This window comes from Gasterosteus aculeatus, chromosome 2 (genome assembly GCF_964276395.1).
Source record: "Gasterosteus aculeatus chromosome 2, fGasAcu3.hap1.1, whole genome shotgun sequence".
Taxonomy (NCBI): domain Eukaryota; kingdom Metazoa; phylum Chordata; class Actinopteri; order Perciformes; family Gasterosteidae; genus Gasterosteus; species Gasterosteus aculeatus.
The window spans coordinates 8,346,639-8,374,478 of NC_135689.1; the positions used below are offsets into that span (position 1 = coordinate 8,346,639).

The window sequence follows — 27,840 nt, forward strand, 5'->3', positions numbered from 1 at the left end:
GAAAGCACAACGTCAAAGGGCCGATGCTCATTTATCTTTCACTTTTAAGTTCTATTCAAATCTGTCTCTTTTTGCAGCACTCTCAGCCTCAAGTAACCTCTCACAGATTAAGACCGAGGTTTTAAACACAATATTTTTGACCCTCACACGAGGGTGGATGGATATACACAACAATAGATCTGTATCATATAATGCAATTACGTCAAGTAGCCTTGCAGGTAAATACCTTCTTCTGAAGCGTATAAAGTTTGTCTGAGCAAGAGGCGTTGACTCAAGTGTGTGTTCAATCTAGTCACCTTTCCAAAGAAAAGTCTGTATGAAACCGTCTCTTATTGTTCCAGTTCTAGATTTTAAATACAGATGTTGAGAGCGCCTCTTAGGGTTTATAGACTTTGGAATGCATCAGGGCAACATTCATTGTTTGTTGATTTGTTGGGGGAAGTAAAGGCAAAGGTCTTTACTATCATTTGTGACGTACTTTGTTTGCACACGTGCCACACAGGCCACGTATATATAACAGAAAAACAATGGGCTGTTTAATGGGAATCCATACTGTGGCCTCAAAAATGAATAGATTGAAGAGGGCTCAAATTGTCAACAGACTTTAGCTTTTGCAGGGTCGTTGTAATGGATTTTATGATACAGTACAAATTGCATCCTCTCTCTAAACTGCAGTTTCAACCGAATCCTAAAACCCATGAAAAAGAAAAAACATGCACAGTTCTCGACCAGTTAGTTGAAAAATCTGTACAATGGAATATATCTGTAAATAAATTGCACACAATGAAAATTAAATATTTTTATTTCCAGGAAATATGTAATTCAAAAACAACTAATCGACCATAACGTTTTTGTTTACTTTGACCAAAACGAGAGATAATTTTTGTATTTTCTTTTTCCCCCCCTGTAATTTCCAACAGAAATAATCTCATCACTTGATTGCTAGATTGTAATTGCTGTTTTTCACTTCTTTTTAAATAAAAATGATGAAAAATCATCTGGGAATAGAGCTTTACAATAGAGTAACACAATATATTCTGTATAATCAGTAAGCCTATTCTTCGCATTTTGATGCTGATCATTTTATACTCGACTTTAGATATTTACTGGAACGTGCGCGCTGCGTTCACTATTTAAACCCGCCTCCAACGTTCAACACGGGCTCTTTTTTTTTTATTTGTCGGATTCCAACGCTGCGGCTCACGCGCTGCTACGCATGCGCGCGCGCGGTGTCCCCATCACAGACGTGGTCCTCCCGTCTCCGCGTGGTGATACAACCCCCCCCGCGCCCGAGTTGCCGGAGAACCGAACGCGTGGCTACACCGTCATTGGCGAGGACACCCTTGGCCGGCAGGGACACACCGCACTGCCCTCCGCCAAAAACCGAGCCTCCGCCTGGAGAAGAGAGGCCACCCGAGGAAACGCGAGCCCGGTGAGTGAACCGAGCGTGCGGCGCAGCGACCGTTGGGACAAAGAGGCTGCGTGCCGCTTTCAAACAAACTGCTCCACCACCACCTCACCCCCCTCACGCGCACATCTCGACCCGGGTTCGCGTTCTAAATGCGCTCGAGTTCTAAATTGGCTCCGCCCGTTAATCCCGTTCATCGCGCGTACGTCCTTCCGCCGTCCTCGTAGTTTCCTCCGTTTACGGCGGCGCGTTACGATACAACATTTGCCACCTCGTTTGTTCCGCTTCTGTCGAGCACGCGCTCAAACGGGCGTGTTTCACTCAGCGTGATACTCGAACGGGATCCGAACCGTCTGCGGCTCCACGCTAGATAGGTCACCTGGTCGGTACCTTTTACCCTCTGGCTTGACGCGTTCACGTGTCGCGTGCGGGGAATGAATGGGGGGTCTCGCACGTTGTCTCCTCTTTGAAGGTCGCTGTCCGCCGCAGCCGATCGTTGTCTCGTTTATGGGGAAAAAAAGCGAGTGTTTCGCTGTTTCGTTTGCGTGGAGTTCATGAATATACGCGTTTCCCCCCCTTCTCGAGGACTTACAGTTCAACATCTCCCTCCTTGGGGAAGATCTAAGCGCTTTGTGTGATGTAAGTTTCTGCATCTCGGAAGCAAACCGTGTTCTTTTCTACGTAGAGTTGCGTCACAGCAATCATGTTCCGGCATTGTGCAACCTTTATTGTAATGCTTCCTAATTGTGATGCGTAAGTAAGGTGGGTCTATTTCTCAAGAAGCATTTGTCCTTTTTCCTGCCAAGCTTATTGCCCAAATGCAGGAAGTCGTGTGTTAAACTGGTGTAGTATTTTTACAGCTCAAGGTTAGTTACTGAGTGGGAAGGTGGTTTATAGACTTTAATGAATGCAGGAGATTGTGCATGTTGACGAGCCGAAGATAAAGGGAGGAACAAGACACGCCGGCGGTGTGTGATGCTGTTCTTTCGTCCAGTGTGGTAAGAATTAATAGGGAAAGACACAAGTAGTACCAGATTCACGGCAAGCTTTAGCTTATTTCAGTTTTGGGGAACCCGAATGCCTCTAGTGATGTACTTGGTTGCACAACAGACATAAAACATCTGTTGTTCCCAGAGCTCGGTTTACATGCTTCACAAAGTCTGGAAAATGAGGTGTAACTGGAAAAACCGTGTTGGGAATACTGCAACGCAAGCACCCTTTAGACCTTTCCGAATCATTTCCTCTCAAGAAATTCGCCCCGACGTGACAAATTCCACAAGTTCTGCTCGCTTGGCTCATTTTCGCAAGGAAATCTCTTATTTCACTCTGTGCAACGCTGTGTTTTTGAGCGGGTTTCTTCATGTGCGAGCGTGTGCGTGTGCAGACCAGGCGCGGCTGGTTGAGGCCGTCTTCCTGATAATGCCTCCAAGAGTTGTCCTGCTTTGCTGATACACACACACACACACACACACACACACACACACACACACACACACACACACACACACACACACACACACACACACACAGAGATAGATCTAACTAAGCTCCGGCTCTGGGGAGATGCAGAGTCCCATTGACAAAGCCTGCTTTCCATTAAGTCCGGGCCCTGATATCGTTTTCTTTTTCTCTTTCATACAATGGACAACTGGTTCAAGTGATTCTCTCAGTCAGTGTGGAGCACACACAATAGGCTATAAAGTTTCTTGCCGCTGTGGCCGACTTATAACCTACAGAAAACAGCGTGCCCCTGAATTCAGAGGTCCGTGTGAGCAGACTCCTCATTTGGTGGCGACTGTTGAGATTATATCAGCTAAAACTAGCTAGGAAATTCAAAATTAAGCAAACATTGCCTTCAAAGTTTGGTCGACCCTTTTCGTCTCCGACTGACTTTTTAAAGTCTTGAGTTGATTTGTTACGAAACAATAACCCTGCATGAGGGATCCTAATTCACGCATTATAAGAAAGTCACGAGCCATAGACGGACAGCGGCGCGACCATCGGCTTTAATTTGACGTATTGCATATGTCTCCTAAATAATGGGTTCTTTTTTCACACTGTGGTGTTAACAGCGAAAGTGGGTTTGTGACAAATGCTCTTTTCATATGCTTATCGTAACCTTTTGATTAGATTAAGGGGAAACCAGCAATGACTATCAGCAGTCCGCTTTGCACTTACCAGGCCTTCTGGATTGACCGGAAACATGAAAGGCTTCGTGCAAGCCGTTATGAAACTGTAGATTTCAGCTTGTCACGCATAGCACAGACACGTTCATTAACATTTGGTCCCACCCCCCTCTGTGTCATGCAACAGCTATTTGTCTCCATCATGGCTGTAGTTACGACAGGGCACCACATATGCAACATGTAAATATGCAGGCCGGGTGTGGCTTTTATTTATGTGTTTGGCCTGTTTGCTGAAAAGAGGACACAATGTCTGTGATCAGACTGCTGAAGGGAAGCCGGCGCTGGTTTTTCATGCCGTGAGCACGTCTAACCACAGGGAGTAGGGGAACATTGCTAAATCTTTTAGCATCCCGTATTGGCATCTGTTTATTTATTGGCTGTGTCACCTACATAAGAAATGCATTGACCACCATTATTCCAGTGTGATTGAGGTCATTTTTACAGATCATTTCTTTTGACTGCTCTTTTCAAATCGCTGTGGCCACTGTTCTGGTTCCTCTGGGGCTCGTGGGCAGATTGTCTTGAGAATGATTATTTTCAGCCTATTTTCTTGATCCCTTGTTGGATCTATTAATTTTTTTTTACCTACTTGGAGGCTGCGATGCTCTTCCTGATGCCTAGCCTGTCAGAGAAAAGAGACCTTACAGTCTTGTTGCAGACAAACCGAATCTCTAACACCATTTCAGAACCGACTGTAGATGAGAAAAAAGTGGGGGCAAAAGGAGAGCAGCATCCTCTGTGGATATATATTCTTCCTACATTGTAGCTTTCATGCAACAGGCCGAAGGTTTAGTGAAGCAGAGCTCCAGGGATAATTGCAGAGATGCATGTTGATGCGTGTCATTGTGGGATGGGCTCTGCTGACGACTTAATGAGCAGCATTTGAGAGCCGGCAACAAGTGACGATTTCATTCTGACTTACGATTCTTTGCGGTGTCACTAAACATTACCAGTAACATTTACTGTCATGATTACGCAAAATCATGGCCGCACTCACACAGAGCAGGCCTGCTTTGTTTACTTCTTCTTGGTGATGCTGCTGTGTGGTTTTGAAAGCAGCTTCCAACCACACAAGACTGAAAGTGGAAGTTTCATGACTTAAAAGTCATTTTTCTGTTGATGTCTGTGCTACGTGTCAACTGTCACGTAGCACAGACCGTAGTAGTGTCACTACTGAAAACCCGTTCATGTTAGCGGGACCAATGATTGACTTTAAGCTTTGAAGCGAAGACACATCACTTTTTGTGTTATGGTGTCAACTTAAACTGCCCCGTACGGCAGGAAGTACCAAAAATAAAAAATAAAGATAAAACGTTAACCAGCTTTTCTCTAACTGGAAACAAATATACTAAACTGTTCCTGCAGCACAAAAGCAGTTGTTGCATCTCCTTGCATAGCTTCAGTACATGTGTCAGTCAGGTTGCAAACCTGGCACCTTAGTGGTGAGGAGACGGGGACCTTAAAACAGAGCAGCGAGAAGAGGAAGCAAAGACGTTTAAGTTGGTCTAATGAGCCTCGTTGGTCTGTGAACCACTGAAGGGGATTAACCAGCCAGCGCGCTGCTACAGGCTGGCCGTGTAATGATTGGTAGAAGCGTGGCTGTTTACAACATAATCCAGGCTAAATTCCATGTAGGAGGACACCTCGCTGTTCATTAGTCATAACCAGGTTAGTCAGTATTTCTGGGACACGTGACCAATGCCACGCCCCTTTTCTATTCTTACGTCTCCAATTATGACGGCATTACTCTGCCTTCTTCTTTAAATATAGCACCACTGCACAGAGGTAGTGTTGAGTCACTGTTGGTTGCAGACTTATCATCTAGAGACCATTTAAGGCAAACGGCCCAAACAGTAGCAGAGTCGACATGAGAGCCGACCACAAATAGCTTGGTTGTGTGTGTGGCCTCAACGGGGAAACGAGGACATCTGGATGGAGGCATTCATTTAGGAAGCCGGTGGATTTTAAGTGGTTCTACTAACTGGATGGATTGTATTCCGTATGTTTCTAAAGTGTTTAATAAATGCTGCATTCAGTTCAGCATTGGGCACAAGTTTGGTTTCCAGCAGTTTGGTTGCTCAATAAGATAAATATGCCAGCTACTTATCTTCTCCTGGTATGTTGGCGTGTGACCAGCAGAGGTGCTCTTCCTCACCATGACAGCAAATCTTTGATATCCCTCCCCATTTTTCCGTGTTTGTCTTCTCCAACTCTTAACTCCTGTCCTCTCATCTCGCAGCAATTTCTATCAGTATGCTAAGAGGCAGGAAAGGAGGAACTCTGTGCTCGTCTCTTTCAGCTTATTGCATCATCTACGCAGATTTTTTTACCAGCTCTCTGCTCTGTTTCTCCCACAGGTTCTGAGTCCTGATCTCTGTGCGCCTCGTCCGGCCATTTCTTCCCCGCCTCCTCTTCCTCGTCAGCAGACATGCCTCCCGCGCCGGCTGGGCCTGTGCGCCCCCCCCCTCCCGAAGGTGGCTGGGGCTGGGCGGTGGTACTGGGGGCTTTCATCTCCATCGGCTTCTCCTACGCCTTCCCCAAGTCCATCACCGTGTTCTTCAAGGAGATAGAGGTCATCTTTGATGCCACGCCCAGTCAGGTGTCCTGGATCTCCTCCATCATGCTGGCCGTCATGTATGCTGGAGGTGAGTGAGTTACTGTGACAGAGGTACCGTCATATTTCTGCACTCACGTGTAATGCTGTCTTCACAGCACCAACACTCATCTTGTATCAGTAGCAGTGGATGCCATAAGTTTAAGTGTTTAACTCAGCTCTTACTCGTCTTCTCGAGTGTCCTTTTTTGGGTCTTTTTTTTGTGTTTCTTAAGCCTGTTGCGTTTCTTGTTACTTGAGCGTGATGTTCTATCGTTTACGCTTCACTGAAGCAAAAAGACAACAAAATCGCCCCGTGAATGCCTATGGCTTCAGTTAAGGTGGTAAGAATCCCATCGGAAGTGTAATCTTCTTACAGGCTTTTTTTTGTCTCTGCTCAGCTTGAATACCTCACTGCTGAAGGGGGAGCAGCAAACGTTTCTCCAGAAACCTGATGTTTGCTCAACATCTTGGACACGATATGCTTGATCTGCAAAATATGTTTATAAAGGATAACTATCGAGGATAACTGGGAGAGAAGGGATTTTTGCGCATTGTAGACCCTTCAGGAGAATCGGCGTCGCTATTTGCTCCACTTTGATTGGTGCACTGTGAAAACTGACCAGAATTTAAAAAAAGTAACTACATCGCTCTGATAGAGACCATGATTTATTAAAGTGAGATTAGAGAAATAACAGCTGGTGTTGTCATTTTGTTTTACGGCTCAGAAACGTGTTCAAGTGTGCAGCACGTCTTTACTGACTTTTGTTTGCACGGCTCAAACTACAGCGCCTCCATTTACAAATAAGCCCTGATCTAGTTTCAGATCGGGTGTCTCTTTCTGTCTCTTGACACAATGGTGTCAGAGTTCCCTCCTAATCCAAAGGCCTCCTTCTTCCGTCTCCCCCCAGTGTATTTGATCACCAGCACACCCTTAAAGCAAGAGACAATCATCTCTTTTGCTCGCTCAGTCTCAGCTTGTATCTTAAAACGGTATCCGTTCCTTCCACTTACTCATTCATCCTTTTCCAGAGCTTTGCGGACTGCTGTACGTGTGTTTGGGCATTCAGCAGAGGGGAAGAGCCGAGGGGAGGAGTGAAATTGTGTAACAGCCGCAGATGTTGAAGTAGTTTCTTCCGAGTTGAAGTACTGGAGTATCTTCATTCTACAGTGCCAAAACGATAGGCCTGAACAAAGATTTGTTTTTAATTACCTGCCACTTATCAAGTTGTGTAAGGGCTTTACGGGAATGGTGGTGAAAACAGTTTACCTTTTTTAATTATCTTGCTTTTATTTAAAACCGCCTTAGCCTCACCGAGGGTGAGCGCTGACGTCTGACTTCTCTAATCCTTCGTGGGCGTGAAGAAGTAGTGTTTGAAATGTGAAAATACGTGCATCAGTGCACATCGGCTTGTTTTAATGCAATAAGTGCTCTGGATTACAGGATACTGATACGGTCTAACATGAAAAAGATTTAAAACGTAAGCCGATTTAGCAAAAGAAAGAAAAAACACGAAGCGAACAAGTTACACAGTACAACTGCTGCCATAAAATCTACTTTTATGAAAGTGTTTTTTTTATTTTGTTTATAAATATAAAAAATCTTAAAGCTCCTTAACAGTTTCCTTGCTGAAGGCGTCTTGAGACATTTTGAATATACTAACATCCTTAGTGCAGTGTGGTCATTTTGTCTCCCTGCTGACGTATGTTTGCTGGTGGTCAGAATGACTCGACACCAGCTGATGCTCTGCTGCTTCCTCTTCCTCTTCCTCTTCAGTTCAGCCTTAAATCCCAGCATTGAATGGCCCACTGAAAAAAGACCAGATTGTAACGCACGACCAAACGTAACCTAGTGTGAGAAGGCAAAAGCTAAATTTAGACACACGGGTAGCTCGTCACAGTCGGGTTGCGTCTCTGCAGATGTTTTGTTTAATGGTTTGTGGTTGCTGTGTGGAGGGCAGCTGAGGACAGGCTTTTCCTCCACTCAGTGTTTTTCTTTTCTCACACAGAGAGACTGGGAGGGGAACAACGGATCGTTTATATAATGTCTCTGAGAACACCACTCCGGGCCCTCTTTGTGTCACAAAGATCGTCACCACTGATTGTTCATGTGTGCGTGAGCGCTGAGTGGACGCACATTCATTCCCGTCCTTGCACAGGTTCACCTTTGTTCGCCGCGATGATTCTGCGACGGGTGTTCTGGTGCTGCCTCCGAGCTGGCCTCTTTTTATCCACATGGGATTTTTATCAACATGGAAACTCAGCGCCCCCGATAACGCAACCACGACGCAACGCAAGAACCTAGACGGGGTATTTAGGGATCCTGTGAGTCTCGTGCAGCCCGAGTTGCCCCCCCCCCCCCAACCCCTCAGCCACCGTGGTCAGCTGCCAAGTTTCAAGGGCAAAGCCTGCGTGGTGTGTGTCTGTGAACACACACACCACGCCATGGTTGTGAGGTAATGGATGTCAGCTGAGAGCAGAATGGCAGCGATATTTGAATGAGTATTTTCAGACGTCATTTTCATATTTCTTCACGAAACTTGTATGTATCATATCTTCTTTCACACAACATTAGGACTGTAACCAACAAATGTTTTAGTGCCAGACAGCAGATAATATTTTTGGTTTATTTTTAGCTGAAAAGTGTTACAGTCGTGAGTTAAAAACCTCAAGTGTCCTGGAAAGTAAGAGCTGTTACGCTTAATTTATGCTAATTCATCCAATACATAAAACAAGACAATTAACCTATTTAGTGTTTATGGGTAGTGTTTAATCCAAATATTTAAAGGTTTGGAATCACCTGCCAAAAAATGTTGATAGGGTCCATTCACAGGTTGTCTGTATGTTTGACTGGTCTCTAATGCTTTTACCTTCTAGAACATCCGAATTCCAGCTAGTTAATCCGAGAACTAGCTGGAATCGGCAGTCAACATGTTGCAGAACTCTTAACACTGTTGGAGTATCGACTGAACATTCTACGGAAAGTCAAATCACGCTTTAAACCTATTGAATCTAACCTCTGAGTAGGCAGAAGGCACAAAAACTCAATACCTAGAGCCTGAACGCACCTCTGTGGTTCAATAAGGATGAAAGTGCGTTAACTTGTCAGATTTTTCTGAAAAATATATTGTTTTGGCATATTTTTCAGTAACACAATTGCTCGTCTCAACAGTTGCATCACCTTCTATTCATGTTGTCGTTATCTCGGCGGAATGTTCCTACTTTTCGTTCCGCCCCATCATGCAGGGAGCACACAGAGCTGCTGTATAGATTCAGCAGACTTTACTTTGTACTCACGTTGTGCAGTCTGAGTCCATGTGAGGCCCTTTTATAGTGATGCTGGCAGGCAGCCTGAGCACGCGGAATGCCTCCACTCTCCTCCTTCCCCTTTGCCTCTTTATCTTCTCATCTATCTTCTTTTCTTTCTCTATTCTTCCCTTTTTTCTCCTTTCTCTTGTTGGCCTTGCTTGATTCAAACGAGAGTTCCCTCTTAGATGTACAATTCTTTAAGGCCCAATCTATCAAAGATGCTCAGTGTTTATGAGCCTGGACGGACCTTCATATCATCCAGCTCTCCTTTCACATGTTGCAGGACAAAAGCATTTAGTGATGCTGCTTTCATTCATTATGTCGCTTAAGTCGCTGGAACATTCTTGAATATATTGATACTTGATACTTTTACATTACATTACAGGTCATATAGCTGACGCTTTTTATCCAAAGCGACTTACATTACACTTTAAACCCATGGCTTTTCCACATTTTGCCTGGGAGCAATTAGGGGTTAGGTGTCTTGCTCAGGGACACTTCGACTAGAAGTGTATACGTACACAAACTATAGACCCATCTTATTTGGGGTTTGTAAAAAATTGTATAATCTTTTTGGTTCTTATTTTAATAATCCTCTTACAACTGTATTACTTGTTTTTATTGTTAAGGGACTTCATATTGGTGATTAATGATTTTTATTCTTACATTTTACTACTTTTGACTTAATCTCCTCTTCCTCTTTTCTACTTTTTTGTTGTCTTCTTCCTCCTCATTTCCTCCTCCTTACTTCCTTCTCTCGTGACTTTTTGAACTCATCTCCTACCCCACCCTCCACTCTGACGTGTCCCATGCTACACCATGCACTCCCTAGCTCCCCCCACACGCCTTCTCTCTTTCCTCCCCTCTTCCTCCATGTTACATCCATGCAACACGCTGCTGGTAAACAATCGGGTAATTGTCCATTTTTGCACCATAGCACCCCCTGCTGGTGAAAGGTGTGAACGGTGAGCTGATACAATTACATTGAAACTTTGCCAGCACGTTACTACCAGCATTTATCAATTTCATGAGCATAGGGCTTTTTTTTTTTTTAATTGAATGATTGTTACACATGGGTTAACCTTTTTCCTAAAAAAACACAGAAAATCCTCCTAAATAATTAACGGATGTTGAAGCTTTCTTTTTTTCTTTATAGACTATCTGATTTGTTCATTATTGTTTCACGCCACAACACCCCTTTTGCCTCATTCCCTATACGGTCTCTTTGCCTAATATGACACCACCTCCCGTTCTCTTGCATCTCTCCAGGTCCAATCAGCAGCATCCTCGTGAATAAATTTGGCAGTCGACCAATCATCTTAGTCGGAGGTTGTCTTGCCGGCTCGGGACTCGTCGCGGCCTCCTTCTGCAACACAGTGGGGCAGCTCTACTTCTTCATAGGCGTAGTGGGAGGTCAGTGTTTTACTCTCTTCCAAGATGAATGTACCCTTTGAAACCGTATAGTTTAACTGACTTTGCTTTAGTTCTCTTAATGTAATTCCATTTTTGGTAAAAACTATTTCAGACTTCCACATCTTTAGGCTCTTTAGTTTTCCATCATTTTCGTCATCTTCTGCTCCTGTAACCTCCACCCTTCTCCCTCCAGGTTTGGGGCTTGCATTCAACTTGAATCCAGCCCTCACCATGATCGGTCAGTACTTCTACAAGCGGCGTCCCATCGCCAATGGCATCGCTATGGCAGGCAGCCCCGTGTTCCTGTCCACGCTGGCTCCCCTCAACACCTGGCTGTACGACCAGTTTGGGTGGAGAGGCAGCTTCCTCATCCTGGGGGGGCTTCTGCTCAACTGCTGCGTGGCCGGCTCCCTGATGCGCCCCCTCGTGTCCAAAGTGCAGCTGTCCAAACCCGACCCAGAGGCGGACACTGTCAAGGCGGTGGATTCCCTGGCGCCACAGCCTAAGAAGACAGTCCTGCAGACCATCAACTCCTTCATCGACCTGACGCTGTTCAAACACCGCGGCTTCCTGCTCTACCTCTTCGGCAACGTCATCATGTTCTTTGGCCTCTTCGCTCCCCTCGTCTTCCTCTCCAATTTTGCCAAGAGCAAAGACATCAGCAAAGAGAAGGCGGCCTTCCTGCTGTCGGTGTTGGCGTTGGTGGATATGTTCGCCCGGCCCTCCATGGGCATGCTGGCCAACACCAAGTGGGTCCGGCCCAGGATTCAGTACTTCTTTGCCGCCGCCGTCCTCTACAACGGCGTGTGTCACGTGCTGGCGCCGCTGTCGGAGGACTACACCGGATTTGTCGTTTACGCCATCTTCTTTGGTTTCGCTTTCGGCTGGCTGAGCGCAGTGTTGTTTGAGACACTGATGGACCTGGTGGGAGCTCAGAGGTTCTCCTCGGCCGTGGGTCTGGTCACCATAGTGGAGTGTGGGCCGGTGCTGTTGGGCCCGCCGCTGACAGGTAAAGCATTCGACACGTATAACAGGAAAGGGGGCGCTTGTATTTATTTGAACAGCATCAGCTCGTCTGTTTTAAATTCAACACCCACAGTTGTAGGTGTGATCATTTAACTTTGGGAGGCCCTGAGTCATTGGATCAGGATCAGCGTGATCCCACTCCCACCGGTGATGGCACATGGGGGCTGATTCAGATCTTTCAAAGGCCGTACTCACCAGAGTGAGGGTCATTGAATATGCATCCATTTGCCTCATTGAGCGGATTATCCTGATGAGTCACCATTCAAACCCAAGTGATGACAATTCCATTTGTACGGAAGCCAATTTCTGCCAGAAAAAAATAAAGATAAAAAATAATCTCTTCTAGTCCTTCAACAGAAATGGGCTTCCATACATTTGAGATTAAAATAGTTTATGAAAGAATACGTCACATACACTTCAAAATGAATGTTAAATCTGACTCGTCTATTTTCCCCCACCTCTCAGGTCAGTTCTATAACTACTACCAGCGCTATGACTACACCTACATCTCCTGTGGCATCATCCTCATTGTTGCAAGCCTCATCCTCTTCTTGGGAATGGGCCTCAACTACCGGCTGCTGGCAAAAGAGAAGAAAAATGAGGAGAGAAAAGAGAGGGAGGAGCCCAAGGAGGAGCGAGCCGCTATGTTGGCGCCTCCCTCTCCGTCCAAATCAGACGGGGAGAATGCCGAGCCAGCTGCTGTCGTGCTGGATGAAGTTGCCAGGATGGACGAGGACACGGTGTAGAAAACAAAAAACAGAGTCCAGACGGAGACACACACACGTCGCCCTGGTAGAGCGATAGAATCTGTTTACACAACCCTGAGGCCATAGACACTAACGTTTATTTTCAAATAAAATAACTGAGACTTGCTTTTCACCGCATTGAGACCTCTAGTTTTTGGTATTTGACGTGCCTTTTGTGACCTCAAGTCCTCTAGGAGCGCACCATTTGAATCTTATACAGGCAGAAGATGGACGCACAGCAGACATAATGACTAAGATAAAAACCCAATAAATGAATGAGGGCTTTACTCTCAGGGTCAACCTGCTGGAAAGGTGCTGAACCTCTCACAAGCAGTCGAGCCAAGGATTAAACAGGAAATTGCGTTTGTTGCAGTAAACAAATACTGTACATTTACCCTCACATACGACGTCGTCTCATTGCTTCACTTCTCAGGAGCTGGGCATGAATTCAAAGGACACATTCCTATTAACGTGGATAGGGCCAATCTTTCTGTTCACATGTCAGATAAGAGTGAAATTGCCAGGTTAATATGTAGTCATGCTCACAAACGAAGAACAATTTGGGAGGACTGTTTTCACCAGAGGGAGTTTAAACCCATAGTTGTGCACATACAAAACAAATATTGCTTAAAAATGCAAAAGGCATAGGAAAATAAGTTAAAGACTGTACTCTTCACCTTTTGCTTGTTCACAAATATTTGTGCACTTTGTGTAATTTTAGTGTTCTACACTCTTCAGCCAGAGCAGCTCCTGCATCGCAGTGCTGATAAAGACACTTTGGAAGAACTATGCTCACACTGTTACGCCCCAGAGTTACCTGCTGTGTTACCAGCAGTCTCAATATTCAATTACACCCCGAGCTGTTTCTTGTTTTTCCCCCCGGATGGGTAAAAGACTGTTATTGGACGAGAGGTAGAGGTTGACTTGGTGTGTGTGAACTGCCCGGCTGTCCTGATGAATTTTGATGGAGAGAACTAAATTTCACACGATCCTAAATATTTTAATAATCATAATGGACTATTTGAGTTGCGTACCTTTTTTTTATTGCAAATAACACATTGCAGTTTTACAGTTGTATCTACTAACTGTTGATCTTAAAACATTTAGTTTAATTGTTTAATGAAAATCTGACAACCAGTATTTGGATTTTGACACTTTAAAAACTTTAAACCAGATTTGTTTTAATATTCAGTCGACCTATCCAACATGTGTCAGTTTATATCTGAGCTGTCAGAAAGCGTCTTATCAGATTTACAATGTTTTTATCAATCACAAACAGTCAATGAAATGAATGCATTGATCAATGTGTGAGTTTACTGCAAACATTTGTTCAAGGTGTTTTTGAGTTCAGGCTAAAAAGGAACAGAAGACATGAGACCTATTCAGCCTGAATGAACATTTTTATTTTTTGAGAAAATAAATCATAATTCAAGATTTGATACAACAGTTTTAACTTTTTAAAAATATTCTTCTAAATATTGCGCGTTGGAAACTGTTTAAATGGATTGTTTGGGTGTTTTGAAGTGGGGTTGTATGAGGTACTCGGTCAGTTTATCACGTATCAGTTGACTGAAGTCAAATGTTGCAGCGAAACTCATTTTTGCATAAACTAAAACTGATATTTTATCTCATACAACCCCTTTTAAAAAAGCATTTTGTTTACAATTTTGAAAGTCGCTTTGAAGGATATTTATAACCATTTTATTGTTGTTACACTACAGACTTATTTCTTGAAGTCATTATGAGGATTGGGATAAATTAGTTTAGTGTTTGTCAACAAATCTGACAAAGAGAATAAAACCAATTGATTGATCCTACCTACCAGTATTTTCTACGCATCAATGCCTGGTGGATTTTTATGTATTTTCGTTTTGACTCAGCCCTTCATTCTGTTCATGCTGAAGAAAATAGACAAAACAAAAATAAAACTATGCTTTATCCTTTTATAATCTGAAGACAATTGAAATTGCTCAAATGAAAGGTACAGCTGTTATGTTTCTGTAATGGAACACTATTTTTTATTACCTTTTAGATTAAAGTGTGAATACAAATCTGGTGGAAAGGGTGTAAGTTTGCACTGTAGGCTTCATGTTTTGCAGGTTTAACGAGGTTCTGGTCATTTTACGGACCAAATGCAAGTATTCCTTTTGAAACCAGTTCATTGCAATGTTTTTCTGAAAGTAGAAATTAAAATAAATTAAAATGAGTCATTTCGGTACCGAGGGCACACAGACTCCTACAGTAGAAGGATATGAATTTAATGCAAAGTTATTTTCATGTCGGTGGACGGGTTCCTATTTAAGTGGAAGTAGAGTGTGAACGTGCCTGCTGTCACATTTCCTAAAGCCCGGTTTCAGTAACAGTAAACGCATTGCAAAATATAGTGTCATTCATAAGGCAAGTTCAATTTGCATAGATACAATTTCACTCAAACTTTTAGTTATTTGTCCTTTGATACGACTATTTGAAAAAGAATATGACTCTTAGGATTTCAGTTTCAGTCTTCCGTTCCTTGACGTGTCACGTCGTGAGTGTTCTGGAAAAGGGGCCGTTGAACCACAGCACATTTTTGTGAAAAATAATTGCAGTTTCTGTAAAATGGATAATGTTGTTTTTGAGGATGTTTTTTTGTATGTATGAACTTTTGAGAAAATGAATAAACTTAAAAAACAACTTCATTTTCATTTTTTGTGAATAAAACAAGAACATTTTTAGCCAAACACCTGCTTTTACAATAATTAAATACAATTAGCCTTGTTTACCGTAATGGCATCCTTGCCCAGCGGGCAGCTCTTTAGCATAGTTTAGTCTACTGGAAAACCACTGGCCATACCCAAATGAGGGTAACACTTATTAACACAATCTAACTTGTTTCTTTAATTTGCAGGGGGAAAAAAACAGACTCTTTTAAAAAAAAAAAAAGAAAAAAAGAAACTAGCCTACAGTCTCTGCTGGTTGCCTGTCAGGTACACAATCTTGTTTTTATTATGAATTAATATAACGTGAAAGACATAACGTGTGCATCACTGAACCTAAGGGGTGCTGGGAGTTGGATTTTATCACCCCGTCTCACCTGGACGGGAAAGGTGTGAGACTGCTGTTCATTGACTGTACTTCCTTTCACGCTGATTGTGTTGAGTGTGTGTGTGTGTTGTTCAGTAGTTGGATGTGTGTGTGGTGGTCGAGTCGCTGGGTAACGAGGACCGCCGCTTTGAGTTGGTGCGACAGAGCAGCAGCAGGCGGAGCTCCAGAGAGACGCTGCTGGAGAAGGCGGAGTAGATCCAGGGGTTGGTGCAGGAGTTCAGACTGGCCAGCAGCATCAGCAGGGTGAACACTGCACCTGCACACGCACGCGCGCGCGCACACACACACACACACATAGGAAGCAGTTGGGACATGCCTGATCAAAACTAGTGATAAAAGGAAGTGTTTTAAAAAGTACTATTTTAAAAGTACAATTTCCCCAGTGCACACAATACTCCATCACTACTTAAAAGTATTGTCAGGAAAATGTCATTAAACTACTCAATGAAAAGAGATTTGAGTATAAAACGGACTATCTGGGAAATTAAAAATCGAGTGACACATGAATAAAGATATTTAAAAAAATAGGAATAATGTAGTTAGGAACCTCACTTAGTAACTCCTACAATTCTATAATAAAAGTAAAAGTTGTTTGTGACCTATACCTGGATACTGGTACTGAAGTAAACTAACACACAAACCGCATCACGTTTCAGCTCCACCTGATCACAATGGACACTTTCTATGTGATGACAGAATGTTGTGTAAAGAGTAAAAGCCATTGCAATCATAAACACTGCAACATGTCCGGTAGGAAAAGTGGTACCATTCTGAGGCGGGTTGGGGTCCCAAGCGGCCCACAGCTGGACGCTGAAGAAAGGGGCCCAACACAGCGAGTAGACGAGCACTATGACCAGCGTCATCTTCACCGTCTTCGACATGGCCGCTGATACCCCTCTACCGCCGGCAGCGGGGCCCCTGGGCGGGGGGCCGAAGGCCGCGGAGGGCGCCCCGTGAATCTCACGATGGAGAGGACCCATGGGCAGGGTCAGACCGGTGGGTTCAGGGTCGAAGCTGGTGTCGCTGCTGGAGCGGTTGAGCGCGGGTGGTGAAACACACACGGAGAGACTGGAGCTTCCTCCGCTGCCTCCTCCTCCTCCTCCTCTCTGGCTATCCCGTCTCGCCGGAGACAGCGGGGCGGGGGACAGGCGGCGCTCCGACAGGTATACATTGTTGCGGATCTCCTTGAAGATTCGCACCTCAGAGAAAATGAGACATTTGGTGATGTTGAGATGTTTTCAAATCCCATCTGGGACTAATTCTCTCCTGGTGCAGTGCGTCGCTCTCTACCTGGCAGACCGTGATGGCGAAGGCAGGGAGGATGAAGACGGCCAGGGTCATCCAGGTCACGTATGCTTTGAGGCCCCAGGACTCGGTGAAGTTGCCCCAACAATCGAAGACCCCTGGGGCAATTTCTGAACGGGAGAAGATGAAAACCTGGAGGAGTAAAGAGGTGTGTGGGCAGACGTCGAAATCCGTGTTTGGACAAAATTTACAAACACAAAAGAAAATGTAACGTGTGCAAAATTATTTATATATGAAGGTAGTTTGTGATCGCAGCAAAACACTCGCCACGAGCAAAGTAGACCACACACACAGACTTTTATATGGATCAAATGTCAAATGTTAGCAACAATGAATATGTGAAGCCTTTGTGTCTCCCTGCCTGCGTCCCCCTTCCTGTGCCTCCCTACCTGTGGCAGGCTGAGCAGCAGCGACAGGCCCCAGGCCAGCAGAATGAAGCTGTTCCAGCGTTGAGTGGCCACACTGCGGTGCGCCAGCAGGGGGCAGCAGATGGCGTAATGTCGGTCCATCGTCATGGCTACGATCATGTAGGAGGAGCTGAACATTCCGAGAACCTGCAGGTATTTCACCAGGCGACACAGGAAGTCCGGCCCAGGAAACAGACCTTTAGCATCCCACACGAGCTGCGGCAACACCTCGGAGAGGGAGGAAGGGAGGAGTGAGATGAAGGGGGAGCGTCATAAAAGCTATAAAGAAAAGCAATAAAAAAGCAATAAAAATAAATCGATGATGATTATTCTGGCTTAAACAAAAATTATATTCTTTAAAATAATGATTTAACTCAAAAACTAATTTTGTCTTCCCATATGTGTCTTATTAACATGATATAAGTATTTCACTTAAACATTGTAAGAGCCATATTTGCCTTAATAAGATGTGTTTATTGTCTTATAAAAAATGTGTCAATGCTCCTTTAAGTTTCGTTGCTGATGACGTCATAGCCTATGTTCTCCAGTCGAGGTTTATCAGTCTGCAGAGCAATACAGTTTGTTGACCGTTGTGCCAAGTCGAGCACTGAATGTTTCTTGTAACTAAGTTTTGTTAAGTAAATCTTTTTAAAACGAAGTTGCTGTCTACGAAGATTCATTACGCGTCAAGCTCACGGCCCAAACACAGACTGTAGTGATAATAACGATCAACGAGGACGGAATTAAGATTGCCGCTACAGACATGAAAGTTATTGCCAATACCGGTATATTGGGACTCCCCTACCTGAAAAAGAGCCACCACCAGGTCGGCCACACAGAGGTTGAGCATGAACTGGTGCAGCGGGTTGTGGTGTTGTCTCCGCCTTAGCAACACTACCAGCACCAGTCCGTTGCCAAGCAGCGCCATCACCAAGATGACTGTCAGCACCACGACCTCTGCCACTGCCAGGAGGGCATCACGCTCCCAGTCTGTGACGTTCCTCACCGCTGGGGTCACAGGAGCCGCCGACCAGCCGATGGACGGGTATGAGTCTGTTACCGTGGAGACCGATATGTTGGCTTAGAGGGGAGGAGAGGTAAATGTCAAAAAGGAGAGTAATAAGACTGTTCACACAACAGGCTTATAGTTATGATCCTGAAGGGAAGATGATTGCAGTTTCCAGGTGCCAGATAGTAAGTGAGCATCCAAGGGGAAGCTGCAAGAAATGCGATAACTCACACAAATACAGAAGGGTGAAATCTGGGTTTGTCTTTCTCCTGCTGGAGAGAAGCACAGCTCTAATGGCATTCAGGGGTTGTGCAAATCCTACTCATTCAGTTCAATTAATTTTATTTTGTATAGCCCAAAATCGCAAATCACAAATGTGCCTCAGAGGGCTTTACAGTCTGTACACATACAACATCCTCTGTCCCGAAACCCTCACATCGTCACAGGACCTCATTCTACCTTAAACTTTATACGGTATGAAGGCAACAGTGAGAAAAACGGCATTGCAAGAAAGAAAAGAAACAAAACCTTGAGAAAACTTGAGGGCAAGTCATGCTTTGGTGTAAACATGAGAAACAGGCCCAACTGGGTCACAAGCTAAAACATTTGGGACATTAGGAACATTCGCTCAGGATTTTATACGCATCCCATAGGTTGTATATTTTTCAGGAAAAATATTTATCTTTAAAGAAACCAGTAATTATTATCCGTCAGATGAATTTTGGTCGAGTAAAAAGTACATGGTGTTCGTCTGATTCCAGTGGATTAAAAGTATAAATCCACAAACACTCAATTACATTACCGAAGTACATAAATTGAGTACATGTACTCTGTAACTTTCCACCACTCCGATTTGATTTCTCGCGTGATACTTCACCCAATTAGTGAAAGCCCTTTCAAATTCTCATTGTTCTCTGCACTGCTCGAACATATTGCTGCTGATTATGAAGCGGACCTGTGTTAGTCACTTGAACTCTGTGTGTGTGTGTGAGTAGTTGTTTGTTTGGGGTCAAAGCTGGTACCACGTACACTTTATCTGACCTCTGCTGCCTGTTAACATCCCATCACAAACGCACAGCTGAAATGAAGTGTGTATGTGCACGGCCAAGCACGGGCAGGCACATTAATTGCAAGACAATGAGATGAGTAGAATGTTTACAGAATCGCCTTCACAAACCGTTACAGTTCAAAAAGCAGACACACACACAATCACAAAGACATGCAGAGAGGGGCCCTCATGGAGGACTATTTACCTAGTGCAAATGTGCAGAGTCTAATAAGAACAGAGTGGTTTGGCTCATCTCCAGGGATCAATTACGGTTTCTGCGAAACTGTAAAAAAAAAACCTGTGTTGTGAAAAAAATATGTTTCAAAATGTGTTCCGTGTGAATAAAGTGAGTTTTGTTTTTGTTTTCCTATAGTTGTCATTTTTAAGCCGAATAATTAATAGTAGTAGTTTTATAGCATTTTTATTTTTGGTGCAATATCCAAAATGAAATTGAGAGTGCAGTTTAGCTGTAAGGAAACGTAATTTTGTAAGCAACATGGGGATAAGATTAAAAAAGACCAGATTGAATATTAAAACATTAACGTTTCCAGAGACATTCCCTTCTAAACCTCTCCCAAGGCTCCATGTTGAACATTATGTTAAAATCATCCAATATTTACCAAAACAAAAGTTCGAGGTATAAATATAAATTTGTATACATTTTTGGAGTGTGAAATACTTTTGATACTTTGTGTTCATTTTGCTGATAATTATTATGTAATATTTGAACGTGGATTTTATTTCTTTTCCTAACCCTTCCCTATTTACGAAAAGCAATCTATCCAGTATGAATTTTGCTAAAAAAAACGATTACTGCACAATATAAAAACTGTATTATAAAGAACATATTATTATCCTGTTAGGGTTGACAAAACGACTAACATGTAAATAGCAATGTAATGTTGTTACAAAAGCTGTTGGTAGCACGTCTTAGTGTAAATATTTCAGTTTGAAGGTGTAAAAGGCATTCGCTTCATAGCAGGCGATAACACATATAAACTGTATGTAAAGGCTTAATAAATAATCTATTTCTGCCCATAGTCATTTCAGGTCTCTGGTTTGCAAAGCTTTTTGGCTAATGTTAATCCAATTAGACCACCGGACACCTGCTGTTTAATACTTATTTTGCTTTTCACAAAACATAAAGCACAAATCAATCCTCTCTGAATGTTGTCTTTCTCTGCTCTAATCATTGTTCATGTTTGAAAATGATCTTCTGTCAACAGATGAATCTTCACTCAAAAAAAAACAACTCACATCCACTTGTTGTTTCCTGAACCTCATTAAAAGCAACCAACACCTTTTTGTGCCAATAATAAATTCCCATTCTAGCAGAAAGCAGAGAGAGAGTAAGCAAGTACAAGCAAACACAGGCGACTCACTCATCTCGTCCTCGTCCTCAGCGTCCCATGAAGCATCTGTAGGGTCCAGGACAACCTGATCTGCTGTTGCACACACTAACCGCGTCCATGCTGTGTTTCCCTCTGGCTTATTACTGCGAGGGTGACCTGAGCCAACTCACGCTGCTGACTCCTGTCTCCCCATCGCCTCCCTTCTTCTGCCTTCCTCTTTTAACATATCCCGCCCGCTCTCTCTCTCTCTCTACTGGACTTAAAGCAGGAGGGAAACGAGGGAAAAGAGGTGGGTTGATCAAAGGACGATGATGCCCGGGCTGCAGCGGTAAATTAATGTAATTTCCCGCTGATTGTTTGGATATAAACCACGTTGCTGTTGGCCTTACTTTGATCCAGATTCAGTGCAGGACAGAAGTGCAAAGAGGGTCCGTGCGCCATCAGATCAAATGATATTTCTGTCAGTAGCCTCCCAAAAATGATCAAAGACCTTTCAGGCAAACATTCAACTGATACGTGTGATTTGTTAGATAGAGAGGAGACAAAGCGTCAGATGTTGTGACAGATGGGATGTTACGCTTCATGGAGATAAATGAGTAGGAAGCAACAAGAGAGTTGCCCTTTTCTCACCCCTGCTCCCTGGTCCCCCCCCTCTGTCTCCAATGCATTCCATCTCTCTTTCTGCAGTATTCAACTGGCCTACCCCGATTGCTCCCTCATTACTGAGGGGCCCACAGAGCGACCTTAAACATGCACACAGAAACATGGACACACACTCACACAGGCTGCTCAAGCTGTTTCTTTTCATTATTTTGATATTATTATTATGAAAGGGAATTCTTTGGTCTGCAAAAAGCTCCATCGGTGAGCTTTAACTCCAGTAGAGATGTTTTTCCCACAGCATTGGTACAGAAAATATATTAACGCATATTTTTTTATCGTCTATTCCAGAGTCACTATAAAGTTGTTTAATCTAGCCGATGTTGCAATTGTTGTTGTTCTTTTCAGCGGCAGACTAACATAGAGACAGAACACCTTCATTTGAATTGTCACACTAAACTGCCTTGATATTCTTATTAGAGAAATGTTTAATCCGCCATGTGTGAACTGAATCTCGCTCCGCCGGTAGAGACCGGAGCAAACCAAAATCCTACTACAAGTAAAAGTTGTAGCAGATGGTCAATGAGAACGCAGACTGCTCCTGTTAAGCAAAGGAGACAGCGGACACGTGCGAGGGAGTGGAGGAGGGACAGCAGAAGAGAGGGAGATACTGTACATGCTGACACCATGAGAGAGGACCCAGACATATTACAGGAAAGAGCAACATGACTTAGAAGCAAGAGGTTGAGCCGAGCAAGATACAATTCATTTTGATTCTCATTTATTTTGAAGTCAGGTTCAGTGGAGTGAAAGATCCTTAAATAAGGACAATAAAGACATTTGATTAACCACTGCAACTACACGTGTCTTCAGATTGAAGCCATATTTTACTTTAGATTTTATTTTAGAAAATGTTACGTTGGAGCCATAAATGAGATGTTTATTTTTGGGGGATTTCATAAAGAATTGGGCCACCTTCAGCTGAGAGGAGGAAGGTGGACTTTTCCAGTGCATCAGTACGACGCACCTTGCTTGCAATGTGAGAAGGGTAAAAGTAGGCTGGCAGTAAATAGAAATGATTATATCAGAACCTTAATTAATAACACATAGACCTCTATAATTACTACACATCCATTTGAGTTATTTAGATTTTAATTCTTAACTTGTTGCTAAAAAAACATATTTGAGTTTTTTTAGAAAGTCAGTTAATCATGCTTGAAACGATCTAACATTAACAGGTAATACTCAAGTAATTTAAAATAATGTACTATAACTGAATCAATTATTTGCATCAGTTGCAGCTGTCCCATTCTGGAGCTTGTGTGCAGCACAAATAGTACAGCTACAACTCCTAAAACATTTCACTCAGTTACAACAGACTCAACAACAGGTGGGGAGGACTCAAGTAAATGTGGACTCTGTGTGGTCTAAACAAGCCAATGCTGCATGCATTAATATGTGTATGGATTACCACAGATGATTCTGAAAACAAACTACGGGGACATGGATTTTATTGTCTTTACTAACTTCATCAATGCCTACTACATTCAGTAGTAAAACATCTGTTTGGATGAAATAACTTAAACGTATGAAATATAACTGGTTTCACGTCATACTAAATACATTAAAGAACTAATAAACATGTAAAGGATTGGGTGTAACAGAAAACAGGTGTAGCATTGGGTCTGTCTCACACAGGGAACAGCATGATGGTTGGCTCAGGTAAAGGATGTAAACTGAAAAGAAGTGCATAAACAGTCGGGAGGAGAGGAAACTCTACTAAGATAAAAAAAAAAAACCATTACATTTTATATCAGTATAGTAATCCCCAAACTTGCTGTTTTTCTGAAAGTGCATTGAAGAACAACTAAAGACAGGCACACATGTTTGTTCTACATGCTCAGCGTCCGGGGCCCGGTGCTCTGAACTGCATTCATGACACGCTGGAGCACTTCTGAGGTGGAGCCTTGGCCTCCCAGATCAGCAGTGTGCAGCTGGAGGACAAAGGAGATGACAAAACAATGTGAATATTATTATTTTTCTGATTACCTGCCATTAGTGGGACGTGACAGTACCTTAGTCTCAGTGAGGGTGGAGAGAACGGCTCTGCGGATCATGCTGGCGTAGTCGTGGAGCTTGAGGTGATCCAGCAGCAGGCAGGAGGCCAGCAGCATGGCCGTGGGGTTGGCTGTGTTGCTGTTAGCAATACTCTTCCCGGTGTTCCTGGTGCCCTGCACGTAGAACACCATGTAAGGAAGTAGCACCTTTAACATGTGATTATTAACACAATGTCACTTTGTTGAAAAATAGGAAACAAGCTGATAGACATGGTGGAGCATTTAGGAGCTTAAAAGTGAGGATATTTCCCTCAGGAAGCGGCGCAGACCAAAACAACTTCAAGGGGAGATCAGAAACCCAACTCCAAAGAAATACTCTTAGATGTCCCTTTCCCTCTTGCTTGACGTGACCCGTCTCACTGTCTCAAACACTGCGTAGTTCTCTCCGTAGTTTGCTCCAGGCACCAGACCCGGTCCCCCAACGAGCCCAGCGCACACATTGCTCACGACGTTTCCATACAGGTTGGGCATGACCATCACATCGAACTGCTGGGGCCTGGAAACCAGCTGATACCAACAAGTCAAAACAGAATATCAGAAAACTCTTACGTTAGAACTTTGTTTCTTCAACTATAATTAAGGGTCCCAAGCTAATGTATAATGCAACTATAGAAACTCTGTATTAAATGTAAGCCTTTGGATGTATTTACCAACAGAAATGCGAGTGAGTGAACCTGATATAAAGACTATAACATCTGATGACCTCGGTCATAGCTACCTGCATGGTGGTGTTGTCCACAATCATGCTCTCAAAGGAGATTTCAGGATAACCGCTCGCAACCTCTTTACAGCATTCCAGGAAGAGGCCATCACCCAACTTCCTGCTCCAACAAACACACACATTAGGATGTGTCATGTGTTTTTAAAGAGACAGATGAACAAAATCACGCAGAGACAGCGGTCAGAGACTGACATGATATTAGCCTTGTGCACAGCAGTGACTAGTCGCCGTCCTTTGGCCCGAGCAGTTTGGAATGCGTAATCCGCGATGCGCAGAGATTTGGTCTTGGTAATGATCTTCAGACATTCAACAACGCCCGGTACATTCTGCAGAGAGAAAGAGATGCACGCTAGGCCCGGATTGGTTATGGTTTTCGTATTTCACCAACGGTGCGATTGCGAACAGACACCTCGTGCTCCAGGCTGCTGTACTCGCCCTCTGTGTTCTCCCTGACGATCATGATGTCGATCTTTCTGTGTCGCGTCCGCACTCCTGGTAGAGACTGGCAGTGCATCACATTCGCATAGAGATCCAGAGTGGTGCTGCTCAGAGAGGATGAGATGAAGAGGACAGAAGGAAATGATAGAACAGATGAATGGAGAGGCAGAAAGATGTTGACAGATGGAATAGGAGAAGGAGATGCACTGACGGTGGTGAAAGTGATGAAAGATTAAAAAAAAGTCACCGCAGCAGGTTGTTCCTGGACTTGTAGGATGGTGGCAGGTTGTGGTTGGTTTCAATGTTACCTGGATAAACAAGCAAAGTTACACCTAAAAATCAGAATATCAGAATGTCCGGACTTCTTCTTTACAAATGCTGAAAATCTAAGCGAGCTTTTAGTATTTTCTATCGTGGTAACTGGTTGAAATGACTCGCACTCACAAGAGCTTTTTCTTTTTGTCATCTGCAATGTAAGTACCATAAATAAACATAACTTTTCTTAGAGAATCTTTCATCTCTCTCAGCGTGGGTTACATGATGACTATGTCGCTCTTTTAGACTGAAAACTCGATGAAATTTCAGACATTCATGATATCCTGGGAATGAAACCTAATTGCTTCTGTGATTAAATGAGCTTTGCTCTAGCGCCACAACCACAGCTTTTTGAAAGGTTTTGATTGTACCATATGACCATTTCGAATTTTTCCTGGGATGTATTGGCTGTGATATTGCACAGGGCTATGTTTAGCTCTCTGGGCCTAATTGATTAGCAACAGCTGACCCACATGAACATTGATGTCCTTGTATGGACACGTTTCATATAAAACACTAACCTTTTAGTGCTACTCCATTGCGTCTGATCGCCATTATGGCATCATCAATGTCATCTTCTGAGGCCATGGATGAGTCCACATCGACAACCTCAAAGTCCACTGGCACACAGCAGAACCTCATAATAGAGAACAGATGGAGATTCCTTTGATATCACAGAGCTTAGTCACGTAGTGGCCCGAGAGTATGAGTGTTGTTACTGACTTAATTCAAACAATATGTGTATATGTGTGTGTGTGTGTGTGTGTGTGTGTGTGTGTGAATACTCACCGGAAAAGTTCACACACGTGTTTTGCCAGCTCTGGTCCGATGCCGTCACCAGGGATCAGTGTTACAGTGTGCCTGCCTCCATACCGCGCCGGGGGAGGCTGTAACGCGAGCACACACACAAACAATGAAATTTGAACTCCTCCTCATGCGACGCAGTAGACGCTTTCTCCTCAAAACTACTGAGAAGACTCTAAGCTGTTACAAAGACACACGCTTGTAATCCTTTAGCGGTTATGAGAAGTTCTAATTAGACGTATGGTACATGTCTGTGTGTGCAACGTAAGTAAGCATACTCACTATGGCCTGGCGTGAGGGAGGAGGGATTGAGAACGGAGGAGAGAAAACAGGGAGTTTAGTGGGACAAAGAAGAGAGGAAGACACATGCTGACCTGCAGCTTCTTGATGACAATGCCGGGACATTAGTGGGACCAAACAATGTCGGTGCTCTTGTGGACATGCCTAAAGACATGTTGAATTCCACAAGGTGGGGGGCTTATGAGGCCATAAGGTAGTTGTTGCTTGAACTCCTTTAAGAAAACATGTTTTATATACTGAACAACTCACAGTGTGAGTCGAATTGTGTCTCCGATCAAACGTCGCTGCACCATGAAACTGAAAATACAGAGAAAAGGTGGTTATTTGCAGAAAAAAGGGTTAAATTACTCTGAGCTTCTGCTGTATAACATTCTAGTTGGATGTTAAACTTCAGTGACAATAAAGTGTGTATGTGCAGATAGGGGAGGTTATGATATTACTCTACTTTAGAAACCACCATTGTACGTTTTACTCCACTGGATTACTAGGTTACTTTCCATATTCAGATTACCAGAAGTATGAAAGTATTTGTCAAATTTTCAAATTCTGTACCGTTCTTTCTACAATGATGATAATACTTTCACTACTTAATGTTACGAACTCAAGGATTTTACTTGTTTATTATAACGTTAACTGACTCCACCACTGGTCGACTGCGCTCCTGTTGTAATGCTGTTTAAATGATTCATGACCTGCAGGGACCAGTTGAAGTAAACATTTACAGTTTTAACAAACAGAGAAGTATCGGTAGGTTCTCTTTTTAAACCGAGTGGTGCTGAAAGGACAGCGACATTAACCAAGCGCGCCCCGTTAACCAACCAACCTCTAAGCAGCTTAGCTACCACTGTCCAACCAAGACCAGCGTTAAACCACTACGAATATTTAAAGCAACCGAAAGCAAAAGGTCGTTTTTTAACAATGAACGTTAACTATCTGCTGGTGAACTGAGAGACTGATCCTACCCTGGTCGACCGGTTGCCGAACACAAGCTTTAGTGCTCCGGAGAGCGAGCACACTGACCGGGCCATCACGTCCACTCCTCCCGGGGATGAGTGAGGGACACACAGGGGCATTAATCTCCTTCTCTCTCTCTCTCTCTCTCTCTCTCCATTTTTTTGCTTTCTATACTTCCAGCTAGCATCGTGTCACCATGGTAACTTTAATACACAGGCTCGAAGGCCTGGTGGCCTAGTTAGTTTTATTCCCCCATTTTTTTTCCCGTGGCAATTTTTCTGTCCGATACTGTGTTGAACCACCGGGAGGCAACATTAACACTCACGATTTAACATGAACCGTCCTATCATTTTAATGCTACCTGTTACACCACCCAGTCATTTATATTCTATTCAAGTTAATGTTGATGTATTAATGTGTTTTTTTTCGCTGGTCTTCATCACCTAACGTTATATTTGCACTGCTGTATTCGTTATTCGGCAGCATCGGTGTTGGTTTGCCATGACAGTAGTTCGATAGCGTAATAGTATCATTATCGACGAAACATCGCGTTCCCATGTTAAAATGCAAGACGCAATATTACCAGACTCAGACTGATAGCGAACAAATAACGGCGGTTCAGTTTTGGGCCACTTGGAGAAATTCTACTCTGGCTTTATGATCTTCTTCTAACCGTCATTATCATCACCCTGGTAGTTGGAGTTCC

At 43.5% G+C, this 27,840-nt stretch overlaps 3 protein-coding genes across 11 annotated transcripts; 1 reads left to right on the forward strand and 2 right to left on the reverse strand.

The window, feature by feature from the left end:
- Positions 1–1,155: 1,155 nt before the first annotated feature.
- On the forward strand, positions 1,156–15,353 carry LOC120829371 (monocarboxylate transporter 1). 2 transcript variants are annotated; one of them, XM_040193405.2, is made up of 5 exons: positions 1,156–1,432; positions 5,952–6,239; positions 10,765–10,908; positions 11,102–11,917; positions 12,400–15,353. In XM_040193405.2, the coding sequence occupies exons 2-5, from the start codon at positions 6,023–6,025 to the stop codon at positions 12,678–12,680; spliced, it is 1,458 nt and encodes a 485-aa protein (XP_040049339.2). In that variant the 5' UTR covers positions 1,156–1,432; positions 5,952–6,022; the 3' UTR covers positions 12,681–15,353. The 2 variants fall into 2 exon arrangements, with proteins under 2 accessions (XP_040049339.2, XP_040049341.2); XM_040193407.2 differs by lacking the exon at positions 1,156–1,432 and adding an exon at positions 2,112–2,406.
- A 282-nt stretch (positions 15,354–15,635) lies between these two features.
- On the reverse strand, positions 15,636–21,168 carry avpr2ab (arginine vasopressin receptor 2a, duplicate b). Of its 3 annotated transcripts, XM_078090117.1 has the most exons (7): positions 20,916–21,106; positions 19,739–19,816; positions 18,282–18,556; positions 17,459–17,704; positions 17,055–17,201; positions 16,531–16,963; positions 15,636–16,020 (listed from the first exon to the last, which is right to left on the reverse strand). In XM_078090117.1, exons 3-7 carry the CDS (start codon positions 18,402–18,404, stop codon positions 15,836–15,838), a joined length of 1,134 nt encoding a protein of 377 aa, XP_077946243.1. In that variant the 5' UTR covers positions 18,405–18,556; positions 19,739–19,816; positions 20,916–21,106; the 3' UTR covers positions 15,636–15,835. The 3 variants fall into 3 exon arrangements, with proteins under 3 accessions (XP_077946243.1, XP_040049342.2, XP_077946232.1); XM_040193408.2 differs by lacking the exon at positions 19,739–19,816 and having other exon boundaries at positions 20,916–21,168; XM_078090106.1 differs by lacking the exon at positions 19,739–19,816 and having other exon boundaries at positions 18,282–18,529; positions 20,916–21,076.
- Positions 21,169–22,979: 1,811 nt separating this feature from the next.
- LOC120829458 (isocitrate dehydrogenase [NAD] subunit gamma, mitochondrial) lies at positions 22,980–27,824 on the reverse strand. Of its 6 annotated transcripts, none has more exons than XM_078090185.1 (11): positions 27,718–27,824; positions 26,430–26,477; positions 25,866–25,963; positions 25,598–25,713; positions 25,009–25,069; positions 24,733–24,865; positions 24,516–24,649; positions 24,321–24,423; positions 23,963–24,109; positions 23,561–23,716; positions 22,980–23,479 (listed from the first exon to the last, which is right to left on the reverse strand). In XM_078090185.1, the coding sequence occupies exons 4-11, from the start codon at positions 25,662–25,664 to the stop codon at positions 23,378–23,380; spliced, it is 903 nt and encodes a 300-aa protein (XP_077946311.1). In that variant the 5' UTR covers positions 25,665–25,713; positions 25,866–25,963; positions 26,430–26,477; positions 27,718–27,824; the 3' UTR covers positions 22,980–23,377. The 6 variants fall into 6 exon arrangements, with proteins under 6 accessions (XP_077946311.1, XP_040049500.1, XP_077946299.1 ...); XM_040193566.2 differs by having other exon boundaries at positions 27,143–27,808; XM_078090173.1 differs by lacking the exon at positions 27,718–27,824 and adding an exon at positions 27,143–27,423 and having other exon boundaries at positions 26,163–26,477.
- Positions 27,825–27,840: the final 16 nt, after the last annotated feature.

Bases quoted from the DNA above. Each gene is read 5' to 3' on its own strand.
- LOC120829371 (XM_040193405.2), top strand. From the start codon at position 6,023: ATGCCTCCCGCGCCGGCTGGGCCTGTGCGCCCCCCCCCTCCCGAAGGT. The intron at 6,240-10,764 runs GTGAGTGAGTTA...GCATCTCTCCAG, and splicing joins GGCCGTCATGTATGCTGGAG to GTCCAATCAGCAGCATCCTC. The intron at 10,909-11,101 runs GTCAGTGTTTTA...TTCTCCCTCCAG, and splicing joins CTTCATAGGCGTAGTGGGAG to GTTTGGGGCTTGCATTCAAC.
- avpr2ab (XM_040193408.2), bottom strand. The intron at 17,705-18,281 runs GTAGGGGAGTCC...TCCCTCTCCGAG, and splicing joins TGGTGGTGGCTCTTTTTCAG to GTGTTGCCGCAGCTCGTGTG. The intron at 16,021-16,530 runs GTACCACTTTTC...GTGCGTGTGCAG, and splicing joins CCCCAACCCGCCTCAGAATG to GTGCAGTGTTCACCCTGCTG.
- LOC120829458 (XM_040193566.2), bottom strand. From the start codon at position 27,253: ATGCCCCTGTGTGTCCCTCACTCATCCCCGGGAGGAGTGGACGTGATG. The intron at 26,478-27,142 runs GTAGGATCAGTC...CTGTATTTTCAG, and splicing joins TCGGCAACCGGTCGACCAGG to TTTCATGGTGCAGCGACGTT. The intron at 24,424-24,515 runs GTCAGTCTCTGA...TTGTTGGAGCAG, and splicing joins GTGCACAAGGCTAATATCAT to GAAGTTGGGTGATGGCCTCT.